Source organism: Copadichromis virginalis, linkage group LG14, assembly GCF_057382275.1.
Source record: "Copadichromis virginalis isolate Kocher_CV1m ecotype Utaka linkage group LG14, C_Virginalis_male_GT1.1, whole genome shotgun sequence".
NCBI classification, from domain to species: Eukaryota; Metazoa; Chordata; class Actinopteri; order Cichliformes; family Cichlidae; genus Copadichromis; species Copadichromis virginalis.
The window spans coordinates 33,579,967-33,604,675 of NC_140631.1; the positions used below are offsets into that span (position 1 = coordinate 33,579,967).

At 41.8% G+C, this 24,709-nt stretch overlaps 1 protein-coding gene and 1 long non-coding RNA gene across 2 annotated transcripts; one reads left to right on the forward strand and one right to left on the reverse strand.

The window, feature by feature from the left end:
- The first annotated feature begins 10,298 nt into the window (after window positions 1–10,298).
- LOC146694388 (uncharacterized) lies at window positions 10,299–11,468 on the forward strand. The gene is made up of 3 exons (XR_014923886.1): window positions 10,299–10,476; window positions 11,015–11,061; window positions 11,433–11,468. It is a non-coding gene; the product is annotated as an uncharacterized LOC146694388 (long non-coding RNA).
- A 2,329-nt stretch (window positions 11,469–13,797) lies between these two features.
- Window positions 13,798–14,723, reverse strand: LOC146694389 (uncharacterized; the record flags this gene model as incomplete). The annotated part of the gene is made up of 1 exon (XM_085478742.1): window positions 13,798–14,723. A coding segment is annotated over one exon (819 nt), but the record flags the coding sequence as incomplete, so codon positions are not given.
- Between the last annotated feature and the right edge of the window lie 9,986 nt (window positions 14,724–24,709).

The following is a 24,709-nucleotide window of genomic DNA, read 5'->3' on the forward strand; positions in this document are numbered from 1 at the left end:
TCAGGGGGTGATTAGCTGTGTCCCAATTCAGGGTCTGCACGCTTGAAGTACGCGCACTACGCGTACTACGTACGGTGTGTACTATAAGTACGAGAAGTGCGGAAGTGAGAGGCTTGTGAAATACGCTTCGTCGCGCTGTTCAGGTTGCCTAGCAACCATGATACTAACCGCGAGACACGTTACATACAGCTTTGTTTGACAGAAATGAAGGAGAAAAATGTTTTGTTGGTCATCCATTTTTGTCATGACATCACTTTGATTAGTTGAGTATCTGAGGCTGAGACCACGGGACTGTAAAACATGATTGTTGGGCTTCATTTCTGTGCTGAACAGTCATTTAAGATTAGTTACTAAATAACAATTAGTTAATGTTGTTCATGAGACTAAAGTCATCTCACTGTGGTAATGTAAATATAATATGGCCAATATTATAGTATTGTCAGATTATTATGATATATATATATACACACACATATACATATATCACTGACTTTCAGCTTGTTGTGTTTGTGGATATATGACTGACTTTAATTAATAAACATTTGCACATACATAAGTTACATCATATTCAGTACTTTTGACAGTTCGCTCTTCGGACGCTCCATCTTATTAGGGAAATTCCATATACATAAATGTAAATTTCAAAACCCAACCCCATCATTTAATTTGTTTTTGATTGAAATTGAATATTACTCAAACTCTCTTAAATTAACTTCCAATAAAAAAAGGTTTATCATTGATTGAAATTCATTCAGAAATGTTTAACGAATGAGCTGTCACAACTTTCAAGTACAAAGTTGTTATGAAGTCTGTCACATTCCCCCCCTTTTTTTCTTTTTTTCTTTTCTATCCTTTATTTATTTATCCTTCTTATTTCATTGTACTGTATATTGTTACTCTTATTTGCCTTGTATGTCTACTGTACAAACTGAACTGGAATGACTGACTGTTCGCTTTATAAGTTCAATAAAGTTTGGAGAAAAAAAAGAAAACCTCTTCGGCCGCTCCCTTCTGCCGTATTTTGCAGCAAAGTTATCCATACCCACCGCCGCGCTATGAATTGTGAGATATATGGGACCACAAGCGTGCACCGGACCACGCTTGATATTTGGGGAAATCGACGGCGCATTTGGAGTATGCATTTGAAGTACACTTCGAATTGGGACAGCCGTCGTCGCGTGGCAGTGACGTAACCGCACTTGAAATGCGTACTTCAAGCGTGCAGACCCTGAATTGGGACAGAGCCAGTGAGTGAGTGATTCATTCGCTCGCTCTATGATTCAGCACAGGAGGGAGGGGGTGAGCGAGTGAGTGATTCGTTCGTTCGCTCTATGATTCAGCACAGGAGGGAGGGGGTGACCGAGTCCTGAGTGATTCGCTTACGCTTACGATTCAGCACAGGAGGGAGGGGGTTAGTGAGTCCTGAGTGATTTGTTCGCTCTATGATTCAGCACAGGAGGGAGGGGGTTAGTGAGTCCTGAGTGATTCGCTTCCGCTTACGATTCAGCACAGGAGGGAGGGGGTTAGTGAGTTAGTGAGTGAGTGAGTGATTCGTTCGCTCTATGATTCAGCACAGGATGGAGGGGGTTAGTGAGTGAGTGAGTGATTCGTTCGCTCTACGATTCATCACAGGAAGGGAGGGGGTGAGTAGCTCAAATGTGCTGTTAGCATGTTAGCAGAGCGATGCTACTGTGAAGCGAGGAGCTATTTTCTTGATGTGAGCTTCTACTCAGGGTTTTTTCTTCCAGTTCAGAGCAGAAATGCTTTTGTTAAGAAACTGGCTGTTGTCCCCCCCCCCCACAATTTTAATTATAAGCTAGATATATTTCTACTAAGCGAATTAGTTTGCTAACAGAAACAGGGATGAGTCAGTGAGTCAGTTGGGCTTGTGAATCATGATTCACGAGTCAGTAAAGTGATTCTCGAGTATTGAACGTAGTAGTGATGTTCGTTCAATACTCGAGAATCACTACTTTCCTCCACTCCTCTGTCAAACTCATGTCTCAGTCTTGTGTTCCTTCATTTCCTGTTGTATTGTGAAGGTCTTATGTTCCATGTTCAGTGTGTTTAGTTTTGTTACCCTGATCTCATCATATCTAATTGTCTCAGCTGCGTTCCTCATATGTTTTCTGTATTTAAGCCTCTGTCTCCCTCAGTCCAGTGTTGCATTCTCCCTCATTCCCCTTTGTATGTTCTGCCTACCTGCCTGGTTAGTTTCATGTACATTCCAAGTTTAGTTAGTTTTGTATTTCCTGATGTTCAGCAATAAAGCTGCCTTTTGAATTCATGTTCGCCTCTGTGACTCTGCGTTTGGGTCCTCTCCTGCCTGCTTCACACGGCTAGCACATGACAAAAAGGGCCTTAAGAATTACATTACATGCAAAATACTTCTGTACTCTGTACTGTTGTTTGACTACTTTGCAAAGGTAAATAAAACTCACAAAGGCAGCTTGATTATGTGCACCTTGATTTACATTAGAATACTTCAACTCCATCCTTCCATTTCTTTCCATTTGCTATCTATAAGCTGTGGAAAATCTGAAGCCTATCCCAGCCACAATAGGGCGAAGAATCCCCTGGGCTGGTTGCCAGTCAAAGTGGCTGACACACAGAGAAAGACAACTACATATTCATGTTCATATGTGTGGATAATTTAGAATCAAATACAGGCCATTTACCAGGCCATTTAACAATCAACTTTCCATGCAAACTTTCTTGACTGTGGGAGAAAGCTGCAGTACCATAAAGAATTAACAGCCCCCCCAGGCACAGGGAAAAGTTTACCCAGAAAGACCCCAGACAGCTGGGTTGAATTGAATTTAATTGGCTTAGTCACAACATGTACTACCCACTTGACAATATTTTTTTTATTCTTATGACTTTGCTTGTTTTTATTCTGACTGTGCAGCACAGGGGCGGAGCGTGGGGGTGGCTTACTGGGCTTAAGCCCCGGTTGTTTTGTCAGAAGCCCGGGGTCTTTTGGAGTGTAATTTTTTTCATAGTTAGATGCCTGGCTGACAACTGTATAAAACAAAAAGTGCACACAATATTCGAAGCACATAGTGCACACTGTGGGAATTTACGACTGTGCGTGAATCCCCCCTGATATTGGTATGATCCGAGCTCAGGCACTAAGCAACTGAGCGAGGGGGCGGGGCAGCTTCTGCCTGTGAGTGCGCTGTTGGAGAAATGGAGCCAGCCGTACTAAGGAGAGCCTAAGTTTGACCAGGTACCAAAGCAAATCATTCGTAGTGTGGAGGTAAGCATCAACGACACAGCTCTCAGTTCTCACTCCTTCTTTATTCGTCTCCAACATCAACTGCGCATATCGCGCCACAAAACACAGGAACACACTTCCTCTACACTGGGTGTGAGTGGAGCCCTCTAGTGGTCCACCACACATGCCCCCCCCCCCCCCCCCCCCCGAACACCCAGCAGAACTAGTCCAGGACCTGGGGCTTAAGCAAACAGCTCTCACGGCGGCCGGTAGTTGGCGAAGGAAGAGGTGCACGAAGAGGAAACCACCGTCATCCGGCCCGAGCAACGATAGCATGTTCTCCATGAGCTCGAGCGCGGTACCGCCACCCAAGCCTGACAGGTTGAGGAGCTTTTCGGCTCGTTCGGCGTCGGAGAGGGCATAGCGCCGAAGAAGCAGCTCTTTGAGGGCGGCGTATTTCCCTTGGGCGGGTGGGTCCCGGAGGAGCGCCATCGCGCGACGGGTGGCCAGCGGGTCGAGCGAGGCCACCACATGGTGATACTTCGTGTCGTCAGCCGAGATGCCGCGAAGGGCGAACTGAGCCTCCACGTGTACGAACCATGACGGGGGGTCATGGAGCCAAAAGTCCGGCAGTTTCAGCGCCACAGCGAACGTAGCTGCAACAGGAGGCGGAGGTCCGGCGGCCGCTGATGCATCCATAGCGGAGTGTGCGTTATCTACGGCCCGTTGCATGCTCGAGTCAGGGGTCACCAATGTAGAGGTAAGCATCAACGACACAGCTCTCAGTTCTCACTCCTTCTTTATTCGTCTCCAACATCAACTGCGCATATCGCGCCACAAAACACAGGAACACACTTCCTCTACACTGGGTGTGAGTGGAGCCCTCTAGTGGTCCACCACAGTAGCGTACAAATAATGTAAATATGACGGTGCATCACGAAAGATTGATATCAAACTGATCACTTGACCCATATTACGTTACTTGCTCTTTAAGTGAATCAACAAATGGCGAAATGAAAAGCCGAACAAATGCTATTTTTTTTAGAGTCGTAGCTTACGTGTGTTTATTTCATATTTTCAGTTCTTACCCTCCCCAACTAAATCGGTTTCAGTTATGTAGGGAGACCGGGGATAGTTGTAACATTTTTGACAATTCTGTCTGTAAATTGGAGCTCTTTTAAGGTAGTGGATTCAAAATGTAATGCAAAGTATTTACATGTCTCGGCTATTAAATAGTGCAGCTATTTTCTCTGCAGCACAATTACCCATTGCATGGTATGGTCTCAAACACAAAGAGTGAAATGTTACAATTAACCCCATAGTCTGGGTTAGTTGTAACATATCCTGGGGTGAAATGTAACACAATGAAAAAAGGGTACTAACAAAACATTAGTGGTATTGTAAAGCGCTTTGGGTGCCTTGAAAAGCGCTATATAAATCCAATCCATTATTATTATTATTATTATTATTATTACCATATAATCTTTGTTTATTCAACACATGAATGCACTTAGATCCATTTATATAGCTCTGTGTGTGTGTGACAGAATGCAGAAATCTAGCTTTTGAACATATTCCAACCCCCCAAAAAAGACAAATTATGGAATTTCTGCAACTGAATATTTCATTCATTTTCGTTGGTCTTCCTTGAGTTTGGCCTCATTGGCTCAGTGGGCATTATAACCTACAACTCTTGCACCAATTTTGAACATAACAATGAAGCTGAAAAAATGTCGTTGTTCACCAGCATCGCAATAACATTACTTTTTATCATGGCTTACCTTGGTGTGGTTTGCAAAGTGCTTCAGAAAGATGAGGAAATCTGTTTCTTGCACCCATCCTGATTTATTTCCACTACCAATACTTCCTGCTGGTCCATCTCTGACACAGTGGTCTGCATCATGTATGTGTGGGAACACAAACAGTGGAGGAATTGTGTTGCCAATGGCATTAACCGCATATACAAAAGCGACCAGTGAACCTCTCTCTGCTGATGTCGTTCACAAACTTGTTTAATATAAGTTAAAGTAATAGTATGGTAAGTTGTAACATCTGCATTATTGTTACAACTAACCCAGACTCCTATAGCCATGAACTAGCTAACATTACAGTCAACGGCTAAAACATTAGCACTAAAGACCTACACAGAATATATCCCCATAGACATACAAATAACATAATTTAGGTTTGATGAGTTTAACTGCAAAGCAGATAATGCTATTAGAAATTGAAATAAAGTAGAAAAACTTACTTTTTGGCATACAAATTACTTTTTTTCGTGTTAAATTGTCTGTATTTGACAGAATGTGCTTATTTTTCACATGTGATAGCAGAACTGAATTGGGCATGCACAGGATGAGTCACATCATTTGAAACTTAGCCCTGATTGGAGAAACTGGAAGTGTTACAACTGACCCACGTTACAACTATCCCCGGTCTCCCAAATATAAGAATGGACATTAGAGGGTTCTTTCAAAGAAAAAACTCAGGTAAATGTTATTTTATATATTATGCTTTGTATGTTGTTCAGTATATTTCTATGCAAAACAAGAGGGATTTCAGTACACAGCAGGATATTCACATTTGTAACCAGATATTTACATACACTTGAGGGAGAAAACATAAAACATTTTTACTGTACAACATCAATTTAGAGTAAACTTTTGTTTTAGATAAATATTGAAATATCTTTTGAATTAGTTAAATGTCAGAATAAAGAGAGAGAGATCTGTCTATTTTTATCACTTTCATCAAATTTAGGAATACATATACACTAAGTTTATTGTTAATTAATAAGAAAACTCCAGACAATTCCATTCTGAGCTGAAGAAGCTTCTGATAGGTTAGTAGAGTCCATGTGAGTAAATTGGTAGCACAGCTGTGGATGCATATAAGGCAAAACACAGAGCCTGTTTCTTTGAAATGGGAAAATCAAGAGATGTCAACCAAAACACCAGAAAAAAAACTGTGGAGCTCCATAAGTGTGGCTCAATTTTGAATACAATTTGGTGCCATTTGCAATTAAGAAATACAGATAGTTTCTCTCTTTACTCTTAAAGTTAACAAATATGTTTTTTATATTTATCAATCTAAAAAAAATTATTTAGTCTGATTTGATGTTACAATTTAAAAAAAGTGTTTGTGTTTTGATCTGAAGAGTATGTAAATATCTGGTTTCAACTGTATATTTGATGATTGTCAGCAGAAAGAGGGAGAGAGAGGAACAGAGAGGGAGATGGAGAATGAGGACAGAACAGAGATGGAACAAGAGCAGGTGAGACACACATGTTAGTCAAATGGTCGTTTACCAAAAGTATCACCATATCATAGGTACTCATGTATCTTGTACCTAGTGTTTCTTTTTAGGTTTGCTATTTTTCAAATTCTACATTTATTACGTTATGCAGGCTTGTTTGCACAACAAGGCTAAATAATTATATAAACTTTTCTTAATCTAAATAGTTGACTTTGGTAGAATTAAAAAAAAAACAAGTGTAGTGCAGGTATATGATGATTTTTAGTGCTACTATCATAGTTCTGATTCTGGTTCTGTCTTGGTTAAATTCCAAGTAGTCCTGATATTGAACTGTTGTAGTCCTGTTTTAATTCTGGATCAGTTCTGGGTCTGGTTGAATTGGGGTTTAGTCCTCATGTCTTGATACAGCCAATACTATCCTTGGGTTCCAAACATCTGATCAGATATAACTAAAGGTCTGTAAATAAACAAAATAATTATTGAGGCAGTTCAAATAAATAATTACTAAAGTTGATTAGTTTTTGTTTAATAAAATATGAATACGGTGGCACGGTGGTTAGCACTGTTGCCGCACAGCAAGAAGGTCCTGAGTTCAATTCCAACATCAGGCCGGGGTCTTTCTGTGTGGAGTTTGCATGTTCTCCCCGTGTTTGCGTGGGTTCCCTCCGGGTACTCCGGCTTCCTCCCACCGTCCAAAGACATGCAACTTGAGGGGATAGGTTAATTGATTAATCCAAATTGCCACTAGGTGTGAATGTGCGAATGAATGTGAGTGCGAATGGTTGTCTGTCCCTGTGTGTTGGCCCTGCGACGGACTGGCGACCTGTCCAGGGTGTACCCTGCCTCTCGCCCTATGACAGCTGGGATAGGCTCCAGCGCCCCCCGCGACCCTGAAAAGGATAAGCGGAAGCAAATGGATGGATGGATGGAAAATATGAATATTTACAGCATAGCAGGAAAAAGGCATAGTGTTGTTCACAGACACACAGTTCCACTGAATATTAAAAAACAATCAATCTTTTTTTCCTAAATTTTGTATAAATTGAATTGAATAGTTAAGGTAAGGCAAGGCAAGGCAAGTTTATTTGTATAGCACAATTCAACAACAAGGTGGTTCAAAGTGCTTTACAGAGACATTAGAAACAAAAACAAATAAAAAGCACGATTTAAAATTGATTAAAACAATCAAACAAACAAACAAACAAACAAACAAACAAAACAGTATGTAAAATCAAAACAGATAAAATCAGAACAATAGATAAAATCAGTAGTTAAAATGTAAGTTTTGAAGTTTAAGCTTAAAAGTGTGGATTTGGTGCTTTATTCAAATGCAGCTGAGAACAGGTGAGTCTTCAACCTGGATTTAAATAAACTGAGTGTTTCAGCTGATCTGAGGCTTTCTGGGAGTTTGTTCCAGATATAAGGAGCATAAAAGCTGAATGCAGCTTCTCCGTGTCTGGTTCTGACTCTGGGAACTGATAAAAGACCGGATCCAGATGACCTGAGGGATCTGGAAGGTTCATACTGGGTCAGGAGGTCACTGATGTATTTTGGTCCTAAACCATTCAGAGCTTTATAGACCAGCATCAGAACTTTAAAGTCTATCCTCTGACGGACAGGCAGCCAGTGTAAAGACCTCAGAGCTGGACTGATGTGGTCCACTTTTTTGGTCTTAGTGAGGACTCGAGCAGCAGAGTTCTGAATGAGCTGTAGTTGTCTGACTGATTTTTTAGGTAGACCTGTAAAGATGCTGTTACAGTAATCAAGCCTACTAAAGATGAATGCGTGGACTAGTTTTTCCAGGTCCTGTTGAGACATCAGATCTTTTATCCTCTAAATATTTTTGAGGTGACAGTAAGCTGATTTTGTTATTGTCTTAATGTGTTTTTCTAAGTTTAGGTCTGCATCCATCACTACACCCAAATTTCTCGCCTGGTCTGTGGTTTTTAGGTGTATAGATTGAAGTTCTCTGGTGACCTGTAATCGTTTTTCTTTGGCGCCAAAGACTATTACCTCAGTTTTGTTTTTGTTTAGCTGGAGAAAATTGTGGCACAACCAGTCATTAATTTCCTCAGTGCATTTACCAAGAGCCTGTACAGGGCCTTGGTCTCCTGGTGACATTGTGATATATATTTGTGTGTCATCTGCATAGCTATGATAGTTTATTTTGTTGTTCTTTATAATCTGTGCCAGTGGGAACATGTACATGTTAAACAGAGGGGGTCCCAAGATGGAACCTTGGGGAACTCCACATGTGATACTTGTCTGCTCAGATGTGAAGTTACCTATTGATACAAAGTATTTCCTGTTTTCTAAGTATGTTTTGAACCAGTTTAGTACAGTTCCTGAAAGACCTGCCCAGTTCTCCAGTCGTTTGAGTAATATGTTGTGGTCAACTGTATCAAATGCTGCACTGAGATCCAGTAAAACTAAGACTGACATTTTTCCACTGTCTGTATTCAGACATATGTCATTGAACACTTTGGTCAGAGCAGTTTCAGTGCTGTGGTTCTGTCTAAAACCTGACTGGAAGGCATCATAGCAGTTATTCTGTTTTAAGAAGTAATTGAGCTGTTGAGAAACTGCTTTTTCAATGATCTTACTTAAAAATGGGAGATTTGAGATCGGCCTGTAGTTGTTCATTTGTGTCTTGTCAAGATTGTCCTTTTTCAGTATAGGTTTTATTACAGCAGTTTTTAGTCGTTCTGGAAACACACCTGACATTAAAGAAAAATTGACGATCTGTAACAGGTCTGACTCCAAAGTCTTTGACACCTTTTTGAAAAAACTTGTTGGCAGGACATCTAAACAGCAAGAGGAGGAGTTCAGTTGACCTAAGATGTCCTCCAGGTCTTTGCTGTTAATAGGGTGAAACTGTTTTATGGTGTTTAAACAGTTTTTCGGTGGACACAGTACATATCCTGGATCTGCTGTTGATGTACCAATTGCTTGTCTAATCTTTTGGATTTTTTCTGTAAAGAATTTGGCAAAGTCATTGCAGGCCATGGTTGAATGAAGTTCAGCTGCCACTGGCACAGGAGGGTTTGTTAGCCTGTCAACTGTGGAAAATAAGACCCGAGCATTATGACTGTTTTTAGTGATGATGTCCGAGAAGTAGGACCTCCTTGCACTCCTCAGTTGTAAATTATAATTGTGAAGTTTCTCTTTATAGATGTCATAGTGAACCTGGAGGTTTGTTTTTCTCCATCTGCGCTCAGCTTTCCTACACTCTCTTTTTTCATTTTTCACTAGTGTGGAGTTTCTCCATGAAGACTTTTTCCTTCCAGAGATAACCTTCACCTTAATGGGAGCAATTGTATCCATTACATTTAACATTTTTAAATTGAAGCTATTGACGAGCTCATTGACTGAACCTCTGGACAGGTCAGGTTAATGGGAAGACCTGGTTAAATATCTCACTACTGTCTTCAGTTATACACCGTTTTGTGATCACTGCTGTTGATATATTTGTGTGGGCTGAGATTTTACTTTCAAAGAAAACACAGTAATGATCAGACAGGCCCACATCAGACACAGTAATGTTTGAAATGCTCAGGCCCTTGGAGATCAGTAGGTCAAGAGTGTGTCCTCTATTATGTGTGGCCTCTGTTACATGCTGAGTCAGCCCAAAGTTGCCCAGAGTGTTACTCAGGTCTTTAGTCCCTTTGTCCTGAGGGTTGTCCACATGGATGTTAAAATCCCCAACAATAATTACACACTCAAAAAAGTGAAATTTGGTGGTTATTGCATTTACAAGACTCTAACATGTAATTTGAACACAATGAATTTATGTTTCTAAAGTGAACGTAATAAAATCATATAAGATCTACAAGAAATTTACCAACTTAGCGCCTCTTAAATTTATTCTTGTTGATATGACATGATAAAATCTAACAAGAGTGGTTAGCTGCCTTAAAGACTCGCGATATCACAAGATCACGTGAGATTCTAAACAACAAGAGGCAGGAAAGCACATGGTTTGCTTCACGGTCATCTTGGAAAGGTAAGAGTGAATCTATCTTCATCCATCTTGATGAAAATACTTTTTGCACAAAGGTATCATTAGTTTGTCGATTCTTTTCAGTTCTATTTATTCACATTTGTTTTTTTGTTTTTTGTTTTTTTTAATATCTGTTTGTTTATGCCATTCTAGCTAGCTAACACGTTAGTGCAAGAATATAGCACAATGTCATGCTAGCATGATAGCCTAATATGAAAGACTTAGCTACTCCAAATATAGATATTGTTTATAACTTAACCTCTGCACATAAGCTAGTTTGGCTCTACCACAGAGACTGTTGTGATCAATTTACATTTTACGTGTGGGTTGTTGAAATTTGTAAGTTTGTAAGTTGCAACTGATGGACAGTGGTTTATTTAACAATTTATGTGTTTTTAGTACACTGAGGAGGAAAGACAAAACATGAACAGATATGTTTTCCTGTTTTTTAATTTTTTTGAAATTAAATATTTTTCTACTTAATAAACTTGGAGACTTGCAGTTCCCTCCTTTAAAGATAATAAATGTTTAATCTTATCAGGTGGTGAAAGGTCTGGAGAGCTGGCAGGCCAGTTCATCAAATTCATGGTGAGCTAATATTTTTCTTAAAAATTATCACATTCCCATGTTAAAAATGTAATATATTCATTTGTAAGTGACATATAGTTTTGAGACTAAGAAAACATTGCATTCTGATTTTATGTACACATCATCTAAACTTTCTTGAATTGGGGGTATGGCATGATTAAATTAATACACAAATTACAAAACAATATTAAAATGACAGACTTGTCTAAAATGCATAAATACTATTTGAAAAGATTAAGACTGTAAAACAATAGCCTCTGTATTTCTCACAAATTCCTGGTAATTCAACTAAAAGTTCTTTAATCCCACTGCTAGGTCGTTGAGATGGATTTCCGTATATATTTGTTTTTTTCCCCCCTCTGTGTATAAAGACTGATGCTGTTGAAATCAGAAGAGAATACATCGCCCAAGGTCTTTGCGTGTACCTGAATGAAGATCCTGAGAAGCTGGTGAAGAATTACCTGGTATGTTAACTTGCCTGTATCCTTAACTAAGGAGATGATCAAAGATAAGCTTGAACTACATCAAAGAGTTTCAGGGGATGGGGTTTTCCTGTAAATTACCGGTGGCTGTAAAAAATACCTTTTAAAATAGGAAAAGTAAGAGCTTTAAGTTTCTCACTGGATACTACACACACCATTCTTGAGTGTTTTATACTATCATTATTATAATATCATTATAATAACCTCATTCATACACACATTCATACAAGATTTTTATGTAACATTTACACTTCAATGGATGTATCAGGAGCAACTTGGGGTTCAGTATGTTACCCATTGATAGTTTTAGTATCAGATTAGAGAAGCCAGGGATCAAACCAGTAGACAACTTGCTCTACCTCCTGTGCCACAGTCACCCCTATCACAACTCAAGATTTTGAAAGACATTGTTGAGGTATTGAATGAACTTCTCTTGAGTCAGGAAAAATATCGGGCAGTCATTTTTGATTACATTTACATTATTATAAGGCTTGAATGAATAAAGCTTTTAGGTATTTTACATTAATGTAAAACAGATATTTACTTTTAAAACTGTTTGCAATGGACATTAGTGAGAAATCATTATCTTTTTTTTGTTTGTTTTATTGTCACAGGAAGTTGATAAAAAGCATCGCCACTGCCATAGCAGAGACAGTCTTTGGAATCTGTGTCATTCGGTCAGAGGGTGCGGAGCCTGGCGATGACCCTCAGGATGTTGTGATTGTTCTAGAGGGGGTGGAAGTGATGGGTGAGTTGGGCAATGTAGTTTTTGCAGTGACAATGTTGCTTGGTCTGGTCTATTCACTGAACCTGAGCTACCCTCTGGAACTCAGGTACACCTTTGAGGTCCTGCAGAAGATTCTTATGGAATTAGATGCACACGAACTATCCAACAGCACACAAAGTACAGGTTCTCAAAACACTATTTTCTCGTTGAGAAATGTTTCCATTACAACAGCTATACCATGTATCTGGACCATGAACCTAAAATAATTGCAGATATTTTCTTTTTTGAAAGTGCATCTGTTGACCTTCAAAGTAGCTGTATTAGTCATCGGAAAATCACCTGATTCAGCCATTCATTGTTGTTAAAAAATTGTTTTAACAGGTTAACTTTCCACTTTGTCCACTACTTTTTTTTCTGTTATGTAACTTGTACTTGCATTTCATGTATTCTTTATACATTATGTGAAATTTGCTATAAATTCAATAAATTGGAGAAAACAAAAAGATGTGTATGACAAATTTTTATTTACCTTTTAGATGTAATAGTGAAATGTATGTTAACCAGACTCTAGACTTTGTTAAATGCTCCAAAAAATTACTCTTTAAATTAACTTAAAATAATCATGGAAAGAATTTCCACGTGATTAAATTGCTTTCTATTAGCATTAAAGACTTGTGTTGGAATAACTTAATTTGTATGAGTTGGTTCAACTCAATTAACTTAAGCTGGGACCAAATTTAGTAAATTAGTTGGAGAAAACCTACTGAATTGAGTTGGAACAAAACTCTTTAAGTTGTATCAACACTATTAAAATATATTGGATCAAAATGCAGTAAATACGTTGATTCATCAATCTTTAATTAAGTTGGTCCAACTTGAGTGCATTAAGTTGGAGTAACAGAATTGCATAATGCTAAAATAAAGCAATTTAATCACGTGGAAATTCTTTCCATGATTTTTTTATGTTCATTTAAAGAGTTATTTTTTTGAGTGCACAGTCGAAATCAACACAGATCACAGATAGCAGTTCACTGAGGTCATTAAAAAAGTCTGTGCAGTATTTGGGAGGCCTGTAAACATTAAGAAACACAACTTTGGATGGGGCCTTCAGCTGTAAAGCCACATATTCAAAAGACTGAAAACTTCCAGGGGATAGCTGCTTACATTGAAATGATTCATTAAATAGGACAGCAACCCCTCCTCCTCTCCTGCTCACCCTGGCCTCACTGATAAAACTGTAGTTAGGAGGGGTCGTCTCGATGAGAACAGCTCCACTGTTACTTTGGTCCAACCAAGTTTCAGTTAAAAACATAAAATCAAGGCTGTGCTCAGTGATTAAATCATTAATTAAAAATGTTTTCCCAGCTAAAGATCTAACGTTTAACAAAGCCAACTTAAGTGTTTTAGAGGTATTACTTGTCCCCTCGTGTTTGGGAGCAGTCTGTGGCACACAAGGTATGTTTACTATATTTAAAGATCTTTTAGAGTGCATTTCTCTGTGTTTTGACCAGGCCACGTCTCCTTCTGTCACCTAAAAGTACAGAGATTTTAAAACCTTCTAGTAAACAGGGTCCCAGCTTCTCCTGGGAAAAGTCACCACTGCCATAATCCTCGCAGCCCGGACCCTCCACACATCACACATCAGACTTCGGAGACAGAGCATGAAGGTGGTAAGGAGGAACTAAGGGGGGCGAGGCTGAGCAATGTGACTTTGATTGCTCTGTTGAGGGTGGGGCTCGATGGCGAACCTTTGGCTGCTCTGGTGGGGGGTTTATGGGGGACAAAAAGGGATTGGGCCGGGGGGTAGATCTGAGCCCAGCATTGACCCGCTCCATCATCTCCTCAGTGAATTTCAGGTGTGGGGAGGAGGGAGAAAGGGAGGGGGAGGAGGGTGATGGGGGTGATGGCCTGTCAGGAGTTTGGGGAACTGGGGAAGATCGTGGTCCCTGGTCCTGGTCCTGGTCATTGGTGTTGTTGAGAGAGTTGGAGGCAAATAGGGACCCCTCTTCTTGCCTCAGATGTCTCTCCTTTCTGAGGCTCTTCCTGGGTGGGGGCAGATGGAGCTCCTCCTCAAGGTTTCTGCTGGGCTTTGTCTGTTCTTGGAGTACTGTTTGTTCCTCTTTATGAGATAACTCCTCGTTTATCTCAGCCTTGGCACCAAGCACAGATGGATGACGTATGGAATAAAACAAGTTGGAGGTGAACAGTTTCACCCCTGACTTGTTAAAATTAAATCCATTTGCTTTAAACAGATGCCTGCGTTCCCAAAAAATATTAAAGTTGTTGATAAAATGCACTGAGTGGTCAGCACATGCTGATATAAGCCATTTATTCAGTGTAAACAACCTGCTGAATCTCTTGTCTCCTCCTCTGACCGGCGGTACAGGTCCACTGATGAATACAGCTGCATTCAGAGAGTTTGCAGTATTTAATAATCCAGTAAAGTGCAGGTTTCAGATCTCACCGAGGACGGTAAGTGACGAGTAAGGTAAGCGACCCATGTTGTAGGTGACGTCAGACGCCGGAGAATTGGCGGAAAAAAAAGCAAATGGTAGCATAAAGTTTAACAAAGGTTTTTCAAACTTCAGTATTACCAAATATACTAATCAATTGTCATATAACTAACAACATCTGTTCTATCATCTCTAACACCCTGGAGGACAACGGGGAGAGTTTAGACGCTCTCCAAGATTACATCGACCGCTGTTTTCAAGATTTAGTAATGAAGAAGGCCCAGAGTGCATCCTCCCCGGCCAAAATTGAGACGCCGTCATCGAAGAGATGTCGCCCGGCAGACTCCCCCAGTACAACATTGCCTGCCGGCAAAGACATCGCAGACATCCTGGAGTCAATCGACAAGCGATTGTCCAGTTTCGATGCGAGGCTGTCCCTGGTGGAGATTTTACACCGGGAATTTAAATCTCTGAGAGAATCCCTGGAATTCAGCCAGCAGCAGGTGGAAACGCTTGCCGCTGAAAATACCACGCTACGGGAGTCGGTCAAATCTCTCACCGATAGCGTGACCCAGCTAAACATTGAAAATAAAAACATAAAAGAGTCCGTTATCGATCTACAAGCCCGTAGCATGAGAGATAATCTTGTGTTTTCTGGTATTCCAGAATCTGCCGGAGAGGACGCGGAGGCAACGGTGAAAAGCTTCATCAAAATCCACCTGAAGCTGCCGGAGGACACCGTAAAGAGCATCAACTTCGATAGAGTACATCGCTTGGGGGGCGTGAGGTCGCGGACCGGGAGACCACGGCCTATTGTGGCCAAATTCGGTCAATTCAAACAGAAGGAACAGGTGAAGAGTCGCGGCAGAGAGCTGAAAGGAACGGACTTCAGCGTGAACGACCAGTTCCCCAAAGAGATCCTGGAACGACGCAAGGTCCTGTTCCCAGTTCGACGTAGCTTCATCCAGAAAGGCTCCCGTGCTGTCATCACCGTGGACAGGCTCTACGTGGACGGACAGCTCTACCGCGACCCCGGCACCACACCGTGGTTATATTGACTGCACTCCAGATAAGAACCCGCTACACTCTTTTCTTATTCATTCACACTTTCTCCTTTAACATGGGTTTAACCTAGTAATATCAATATGATGTCATAGCAGATATAACACCGTCACCCTCCGTCATTACTTTAATTGGAATGTTTCCGTTTCGTTTTTTTTTTTTGTTGCTCACAGTTCATGTGGTTTCTTTCTTTCTCTTGTCTTTCACTGCTGTGATCACCTACTTCCCCACTCACCTACAAACAACACCCTCTATTTCTCCATATTTTCACACCACGATCACGCAAACACATCCGCTCAACGGCAGCACATTCACAACAGCCTCACAGCACGCACAGACTTGCAGGACACATAACACAAGCCACGCTTGTTCATATTAGTGAATATTCACACACATAGTCAGACTTATGGAGCCTCTCACCACACTTTTTTTTCTTCTCTCTCTCTTTCTATTTACAAACAAGGGATGTTTCCACATTCTCTCCACCTGTCTAAACGAAACACCCAGCGTACATCATTAGACATACACACACAATTATGGGCATGCTGAGGTTTGTCACATGGAATGTAAATGGAGCTGGCACCAGAGGAAAGAGGTTAAAGATATTGAACCAGCTTAAAAAACTACAGGCAGATGTTGTTTTATTACAAGAAACTCACAGACCTGTCACAGGTTTAAACGAACTTAAAACACCTGAGTTTCCTAACGTGTTTGCAGCCTGTTATAATTCTAGACAACGGGGAGTTGATCTGAACCCGAGCGGTGCTCTGTTATTGGACTTCTGTGCTAACCACAGTTTGGCCATAACGAACACCCTGTTCGAACATAAGAGTGTCCATAAGTGCACGTGGCACCAGGATGCTCTAGGCCGTAGGTCGATGATCGATTTTGTAATCGTATCAGCAGACCTGCGACCATATGTTCTGGACACTCGGGTAAAGAGAGGGGCTGAGCTGTCAACTGATCACCACCTGGTGGTGAGTTGGATCAGGTGGCGGGGGAGGACGCTGGACAGACCTGGTGCACCTAAACGCGTAGTGAGGGTGTGCTGGGAACGTCTAGCAGAGGCCCCAGTCTGCGAGATCTTCAACGCACACCTCCGGCAGAGCTTCAACAGCATTCCGAGGGAGACTGGGGACATTGAGTCCGAATGGACCATGTTCAGCGTCTCCATTGCCGAAGCTGCTGCATTGAGCTGCGGCCGCAAGGTGGTGGGTGCCTGCCGTGGTGGTAATCCTCGAACCAAATGGTGGACACCAGAGGTGAAGGGAGCCACCAGGCTGAAGAAGGAGTCCTATCGGGCTTGGTTAGCCTGTGGGACTCCGGAGGCAGCCGACAGGTATCGACAGGCCAAGCGGAATGCGGCTCAGGCAGTGGCTGAAGCAAAAACTCGGGTGTGGGAGGAGTTCGGAGAGGCCATGGAAAAAGACTTTCGGACTGCCTCGAAGAGATTCTGGCAAACCGTCAGACGTCTCAGGAGGGGAAAGCGGTGCTCTACCTGCACTGTGTATAGTGCTGGCGGAGCGATGCTGACGTCGACTGAGAAAATTGTCAGGCGGTGGAAGGAATACTTCGAGGACCTCCTTAATCCCACTGACACGTCTTCCGAGGAGGAAGCAGAGTCTGGGGATGAGGGGAATGACCCGCCAATTTCCGGGGGCGAGGTCACTGAGGCAGTTAAACAACTCCTTGGTGGCAGAGCCCCTGGTGTTGATGAGGTCCGCCCCGAGTTCCTGAAGGCTCTGGACGTTGTAGGGCTGTCCTGGTTGACACGCCTCTGCAATGTTGCGTGGAGATCAGGGGCAGTACCTGTGGACTGGCAGACCGGGGTGGTGGTCCCCATGTTTAAGAAAGGGGACCGGAGGGTGTGTTCCAACTACAGGGGGATCACACTCCTCAGCCTCCCTGGGAAAGTCTATGCCAGGGTGCTGGAAAGGAGAGTTCGTCCGTTAGTCGAACCTCGGATACAGGAGGAACAATGCGGTTTTCGTCCTGGTCGCGGAACACTGGACCAGCTCTTTATCCTCTCCAGGATACTTGAGGGTGCATGGGAGTTTGCCCAACCAGTCTACATGTGTTTTGTGGACTTGGAGAAGGCATTCGACTGTGTCCCTCGGGGTGTCCTGTGGGAGGTGTTGCGGGAATATGGGGTGTCTGGCCCATTGCTACGGGCCATTCGATCCCTATACAACCGTTGCAAGAGCTTGGTTCGCATTGCCGGCAATAAGTCGGACTCGTTCCCGGTGGGTGATGGGCTTCGCCAGGGCTGCCCTTTGTCTCCGGTTCTGTTCATAATTTTTATGGACAGGATTTCTAGGCGCAGCCAAGTTGCGGAGGGCTTTCGCTTTGGTGGCCTCAGAATCTCATCTCTGATTTTTGCAGATGATGTGGTTCTGTTGGCTTCATCGGGTGAAGGCCTCCAGCTCGCACTGGAACGGTTCGCAGCCGAGTGTGAAGCAGCGGGAATGAGGATCAGCACCTCCAAATCTGAGGCCATGGTTCTCAGCCGGAAAAGGGTGGAGTGCCCACTCCGGGTCGGGGATGAGTTCCTGCCCCAAGTGGAGGAGTTCAAGTATCTCGGGGTCTTGTTCGCGAGTGATGGGAGAAGGGAGCCGGAGATCGACAGACGGATTGGAGCTGCAGCTGCAGTAATGCGGACGCTGCACCGGTCCATCGTGGTGAAGAGGGAGCTGAGTGTAAAAGCGAAGCTCTCAATTTACCGGTCGATCTACGTCCCTACCCTCACCTATGGCCACGAGCTGTGGGTAGTGACCGAAAGAATGAGATCGCGGATACAAGCGGCAGAAATGAGCTTCCTCCGAAGGGTGGCTGGCCTCTCCCTTAGAGATAGGGTGAGAAGTTCGGCCATCCGGGAGGGGCTCAGAGTAGAGCAGCTGCTGCTCCACATCGAAAGGAGCCAGCTGAGGTGGTTCGGGCATCTGACAAGGATGCCCCCTGGGCGCCTCCTGGGTGAGGTGTTCCAGGCATGTCCCACCGGGAGGAGGCCCCGGGGCAGACCCAGGACACGCTGGAGAGATTATATCTCTCGGCTGGCCTGGGAACGCCTTGGTATTCCCCCGGACAAGCTGGAGGAGGTGGCTGGGGAGAGGGAGGTCTGGGCCTCTTTGCTTAGGCTGCTGCCCCCGCGACCCGGTCCCGGACAAAGCGGATGAAGATGGATGGATGGACAACGGGGAGTAGCAATTTTAATACATAAAAATGTTAATTTTACAGTACTCGATACAGTTATAGATCCAGAGGGTAGATTTCTAATTATTAAACTATCAATATTGAACAAAAAACTATGTATTGTAAGTATATATGGTCCAAATGTTGATGAACCCTCATTCTTCCACGGATTTTTAGTGCACTCTCTGAACACCTCGATTGCACACTCATTCTTGGCGGTGACCTCAACCTTGGACTAAATGAAGAAATGGATAGGCTCAACACAACAGAAACTCAGCGCAATTGGCAATCCACAAATATAATCAAACAGTATATGAGCGACTTTGGCCTTCGCGATGAATGGCGCTCCCTTCACCCCAACAGTAAGGAATATACTTTTTTCTCGCATGTTCATCACTCTTACTCTCGTCTGGATTATTTTCTGGTCAGCAGCTCACTGCTGAGTTACATTTCAGACACTGATATTCATCCTATAGCTGTCAGCGATCATGCTCCTGTATCTTTAACACTAATGCACAAGAATAATACTACGCCAAGTAAAAACTGGAGATTTAATACATCATTGCTTAAAGATGAAGACTTTATTAAATATTTTAAAAAGGAATGGACTTCATATTTAGACTTTAATGACACTCCCGGAATATCTGCTTCTGTTCTATGGGAAGCAGGGAAAGCTGTGATGAGAGGTAAAATAATTTCTTTCTCATCACACAAAAAGAAAGAAGAAAACAAAAATATTCAGGAATTAGAAAAAACCATCAAATCGCTAGAAGAAGCCTACGCGTGCGACCAAGATCAGGAAACATTGAACAAAATACGCAAGACAAAACTAGAATTAAATGAAACTATTAATAAAAAAACACAATTCCTTATACAAAGACTTCGCTTGCAGAATTTTGAACACAGTAACAAATCAGGTCGATTTCTAGCTAACCAGTTAAAAATAAATAAAGAAAAAAACAACTATATGTGCTGCTAAAGATTTATCGGGGAACACAATATATGACCCTGGAAGAATAAACAACATTTTTAGGGATTTCTATGAAACTTTATTCTCACCACAAATAAACCCATCTAAAAATGAAATTGATCTGTTTCTTGACAACGTAATTCTTCCAAAATTACTAGACAGTCAAGCAATGGAACTGGATTCGCCACTGACGCCAAGTGAACTCCAGGAAGCCCTGATAAGTATGCCCAATAATAAGGCTCCAGGTCCAGACGGCTTCCCTGCAGAATTCTACAAAGAATTCTGGACAATTCTGGCACCAGTATTCCACGGAATGTTGCAGGAAATCGAGGAAAATGGCAGACTACCACCAAATATGAATTCTGCCAACATTAGTCTCCTGCTAAAACCAGGCAAAGACCCTTTATTTCCCTCAAGCTATCGTCCAATTTCTCTTTTAAATGTAGACCTTAAAATAATCTGCAAAGCTCTCTCAAAGAGATTAGAGAAAATAATAATAATAATAATAAATTTTATTTATGAGCGCCTTTCAAGTCACCCAAGGACACTTTACAATAGGATAAAACACTTAGTAAAACAATGGCAGAATAAGAACAATAAAATAAAGCACAAGATAAAATGAACAAACAGTGGATTCACAGTGAATATGCAGATTTGAACAGATGAGTTTTGAGTTGGGATTTAAACTGGGGGAGAGAACCAATATTTCTTATTTCAGGGGGCAGAGAATTCCACAACCTGGGAGCAGAGCAGCTGAAAGCTCTGCTTCCCATGGTGGTGAGGCGGAAGGAAGGTACAGTAAGCTGGACAGAAGAAGAAGAACGAAGTGAACGGGCAGAACAAGTGGTGGTTAACAGGTCAGAAAGGTAAGAAGGAGCGAGGTTATGAAGGGCCTTGAAGGTGAGCAGAAGAAGTTTGAAAATTATCCGGAATTTCACAGGGAGCCAGTGAAGTTCCTGAAGAACAGGGGTGATGTGCTGGTAGGAGGGGGTTCTGGTGATAATGCGAGCAGCAGAGTTCTGAACCAGTTGAAGCTTATGGAGGGATTTTTGGGGGAGACCATGCAGAAGAGAATTGCAGTAGTCAATACGGGAGGTAAGAAGACTATGTACAAGAATGGACGTAGACTGGGTGGAAAGAGAAGGAAGCAATCTGTTAATGTTACGTAGATGGAAGTAGGCAGAACGGGTGAGGTTATTGATGTGTGATTTATAAGAAAGTGAACTGTCTAGGATGACACCAAGGCTCTTAACCTGAGGAGAAGGGAGAACTGTGGAGTTATCGATGGTGAGTGAGAAATGGTTTGCCTTCAAAAGGTTGGATTTGGTGCCAATAAGGAGGATCTCAGTTTTATCCTCATTGAGCTTTAGAAAATTAGAGGTAAACCAGGATTTTAACTCGGATAGACATTCTGTAAGGGAAGAAGGTGGGAGGGAGGAATCAGGTTTGCAAGAGAGATATAACTGGGTGTCATCAGCAAAACAGTGAAACTGAAGATCAAATTTGCGGAAGATGGTACCTAGAGGGAGGATGTATATTATAAAGAGAAGAGGGCCTAAAACTGAGCCTTGGGGTACACCAGAGGTGACGGGGAATAGACGAGAGCGGAATGATCTTAGTTGATTAAACTGGGAACGGTCGAGGAGATATGATTGAAACCAGGCGAGGGGTGTGTCAGAGATGCCGAGAGAGGAAAGTCTGCTTAGAAGGACAGAGTGAGAAATGGTGTCAAAGGCTGAGCTCAGATCTAAAAGGACGAGAATGGTGAGAAGACTAGAGTCAGCTCCGATTAAGAGATCGTTAGTGACTTTAAGTAGAGCAGTTTCGGTACTGTGACATGAGCGAAAACCAGATTGAAATCTCTCATAGATGTTATTATTAACCAGGTGTAAAAAATAACCCCCCTCTTAATTCATCCTGACCAAACTGGTTTCATAAAAGGTCGGCACTCCTCAACAAACACTCGTAGATTACTTAATTTAATAGACTACTCATACAATAAAAACATCGAAACCATAATATTATCTCTAGATGCAGAAAAAGCATTTGACAGAGTTAACTGGAAATTTTTATTCGCAACTTTACACAAATTTGGTTTTGGAAACTCTTTCATAAACTGGTTAAAAATATTATATAATTCCCCAACAGCTTGTGTTAGAACAAATGACCAGACATCCTCCAGCTTCTGTCTCCTGAGGGGCACCAGACAGGGATGCCCACTCTCCCCTTCACTTTTTGCAATTTTTATCGAACCTCTAGCAGCAGCATTTAGACAGGCTACAACAATTAAGGGCATAAAATGTAAGAACATAGAACATAAAATCAGTCTCTATGCGGATGATGTGTTGCTTTTTCTGCAAAACACACAAACCAACCTCTCTGAGGTAATTACTCTAATAAACTGGTTTTCAAGAGTTTCAGATTATTCAATTAACTGGCCAAAATCTACAGTTCTCCCCATTAACTGCTCCTTCCATAATTCTTCTTCTGCCCCACTGCAATCCGGAAATATTAAATATTTAGGTATTAATGTTTCTCCTAAGCTTTCAGACTTAACTAAATTAAACCACATCCCACTTCTAAAGAAAGTAGAAGGCGATCTGACTAGATGGAAATCTTTACCCATATCACTCATGGGAAGGGTCGCCACTATAAAAATGATGATCTTGCCAAAAATAAATTACTTATTTTTGATGATCCCTAACAAACCATCACAAGATTGGTTCAGATCTCTGGATTCATATATTTCCAAATTCCTTTGGAAAGATAAACCCCTGCGTATCAGCTTAAAAACGCCACAAAGAACCAAGGATAGAGGAGGATTAGATCTGCCTAATTTTCACCAATACTTCTTAGCCAACAGGCTTCAGTTCATCTCAGAATGGTCAAAACATACCTTCTTAGATGAGCCCTGGCTAGATGTTGAACAGGCACTATGCAAGGATCTAGAGATTACCATATCAACATACAATTACTGAAATTCAAACTCAAATACACCATCTGTTTTAATAAAGTCAAAGAGTAAACAGGTGTACCAAGTGTATGTACTTATGTGTTTTAAACTGAAAGAAAAAGAAACTCAAACTCTTATAACATCACTCATGCCTCTCTTAAATTAAAAACACTTTCAAACTTTAAAACCTCCTACTTTACATCACCAAAGAAATACCTCTCACACCTTTATTCATCATGTCAAAGCTTTCTCCATTTTGCACAACCTGCCACATGTTTAACAAAAAATCGCTGCCCGAGAAGGCTCCCACATATCAAGGTGGTCGTTCTCACAAATTTCCAGCAGACCCTCAAATAAACAAAAACAACGACCCAGGCAGGCTTCCAGTTCAGCCTCCTCAATTTCTATGCACACCGAAAACTCATGGGGAGATTCTTCTGTCTCCCCGTGTCCTACACAATTCACCTCCAGATGATCCCCTACAATTGAAATTTCAGTGTGGAATGACGCAGAGATTAACATTCCCTTATTTATTTACTATATGTAACCTGAATTTTTCTCTCTCTTATCAAATAACAAAGGTTATCTTTAAAATTTGTTATTGAACTACTAATTAAGTTGCTTTTTATGGTATCAATGGTAAACTACCCCTAAAAAGTCCACTTCATTGCGTGTTCATTGAGTTACTTCTATTAAGGCTATTTAACAAGTTCAATTTACACATATTCATTAATCTGTCACGCTTATTAGTGGCTCATGGTTACTTAAAACCTATGTCTGACTTGACCACAGAGTTAGAGCATCATTCAATCCTCTCAGGATGACCACTCCACTTACTCTGCATCCAGTCAGCTCATGAATTAACAACACTTGCAGACTGTAACCCTTTTATTTTTTGTTTATGCCTTCAAATCCACCTCAAATCTTCTTACCTAAACGTTGGTTTTAAACACAAACAATTCTTATATTCTATTTTGAAACGCTGTCACCATTCATATATTTACAATGTTATTATTTACTAAGCCAGCATTTTAATCGCAGACATTTATCCACATTTGCAAACAATAGTTATAGAGCTGAATAACACACAGAACCGAAAGCAGCCGAGGCAGCTCATGCGCTCTGCATCAGCTGCCTCATTTGCATGCACACACACTCTTCATCTAAGAATAGCAGCAGGCAGTCAGTGCATTACTGACTCGACACACAGAGATCTCTCACACCAAATTTTCTTATTCTATTTTACAACGACGTCTTATATTTACAACCACTGTCAGATCTGCCAGCTTTAGCGCCTACACAATTTTAGACAAATTTAAAATAACCGCCCAGCGGATAAACTCCCTGAGTTTTTTGCGACCAATTAACCAGTATCAAGACTTTAACTGTTTCTGGCCTCATTTCTAAAATCCCTAACTCAATTTAAAAGTGTCCAACACCCAAGGTCCAACCTTTGCTGCCCAAAAAAGCGCAGATACCGTTCCAAACGGTAAGGAGACTCTAACTCCTAGCTATTTTGGAGGTTCCCAAGTTCTCCCCGGTTGCCAACCGTACTAACCCTATTCGCCGATAGGTCAGGGCCAAGCGTCCTTGGCCGGGAGGGAGCATTACCTCCGAGAACTGCGCTTCCTAGCAGACTCGAACTGCCGTCCTAGAATAATTTATAATACTTTGAAACAACAATCAACACCCAAAACAAGTGTATAACTGAGGCAGGTGCAACCTAGTGGTCAATGGAGACTCCAACTCACAAAATGACCACTCAGGTCCACTCTTATAACCAAATTTGGACTCTAACCAACACAATAACCA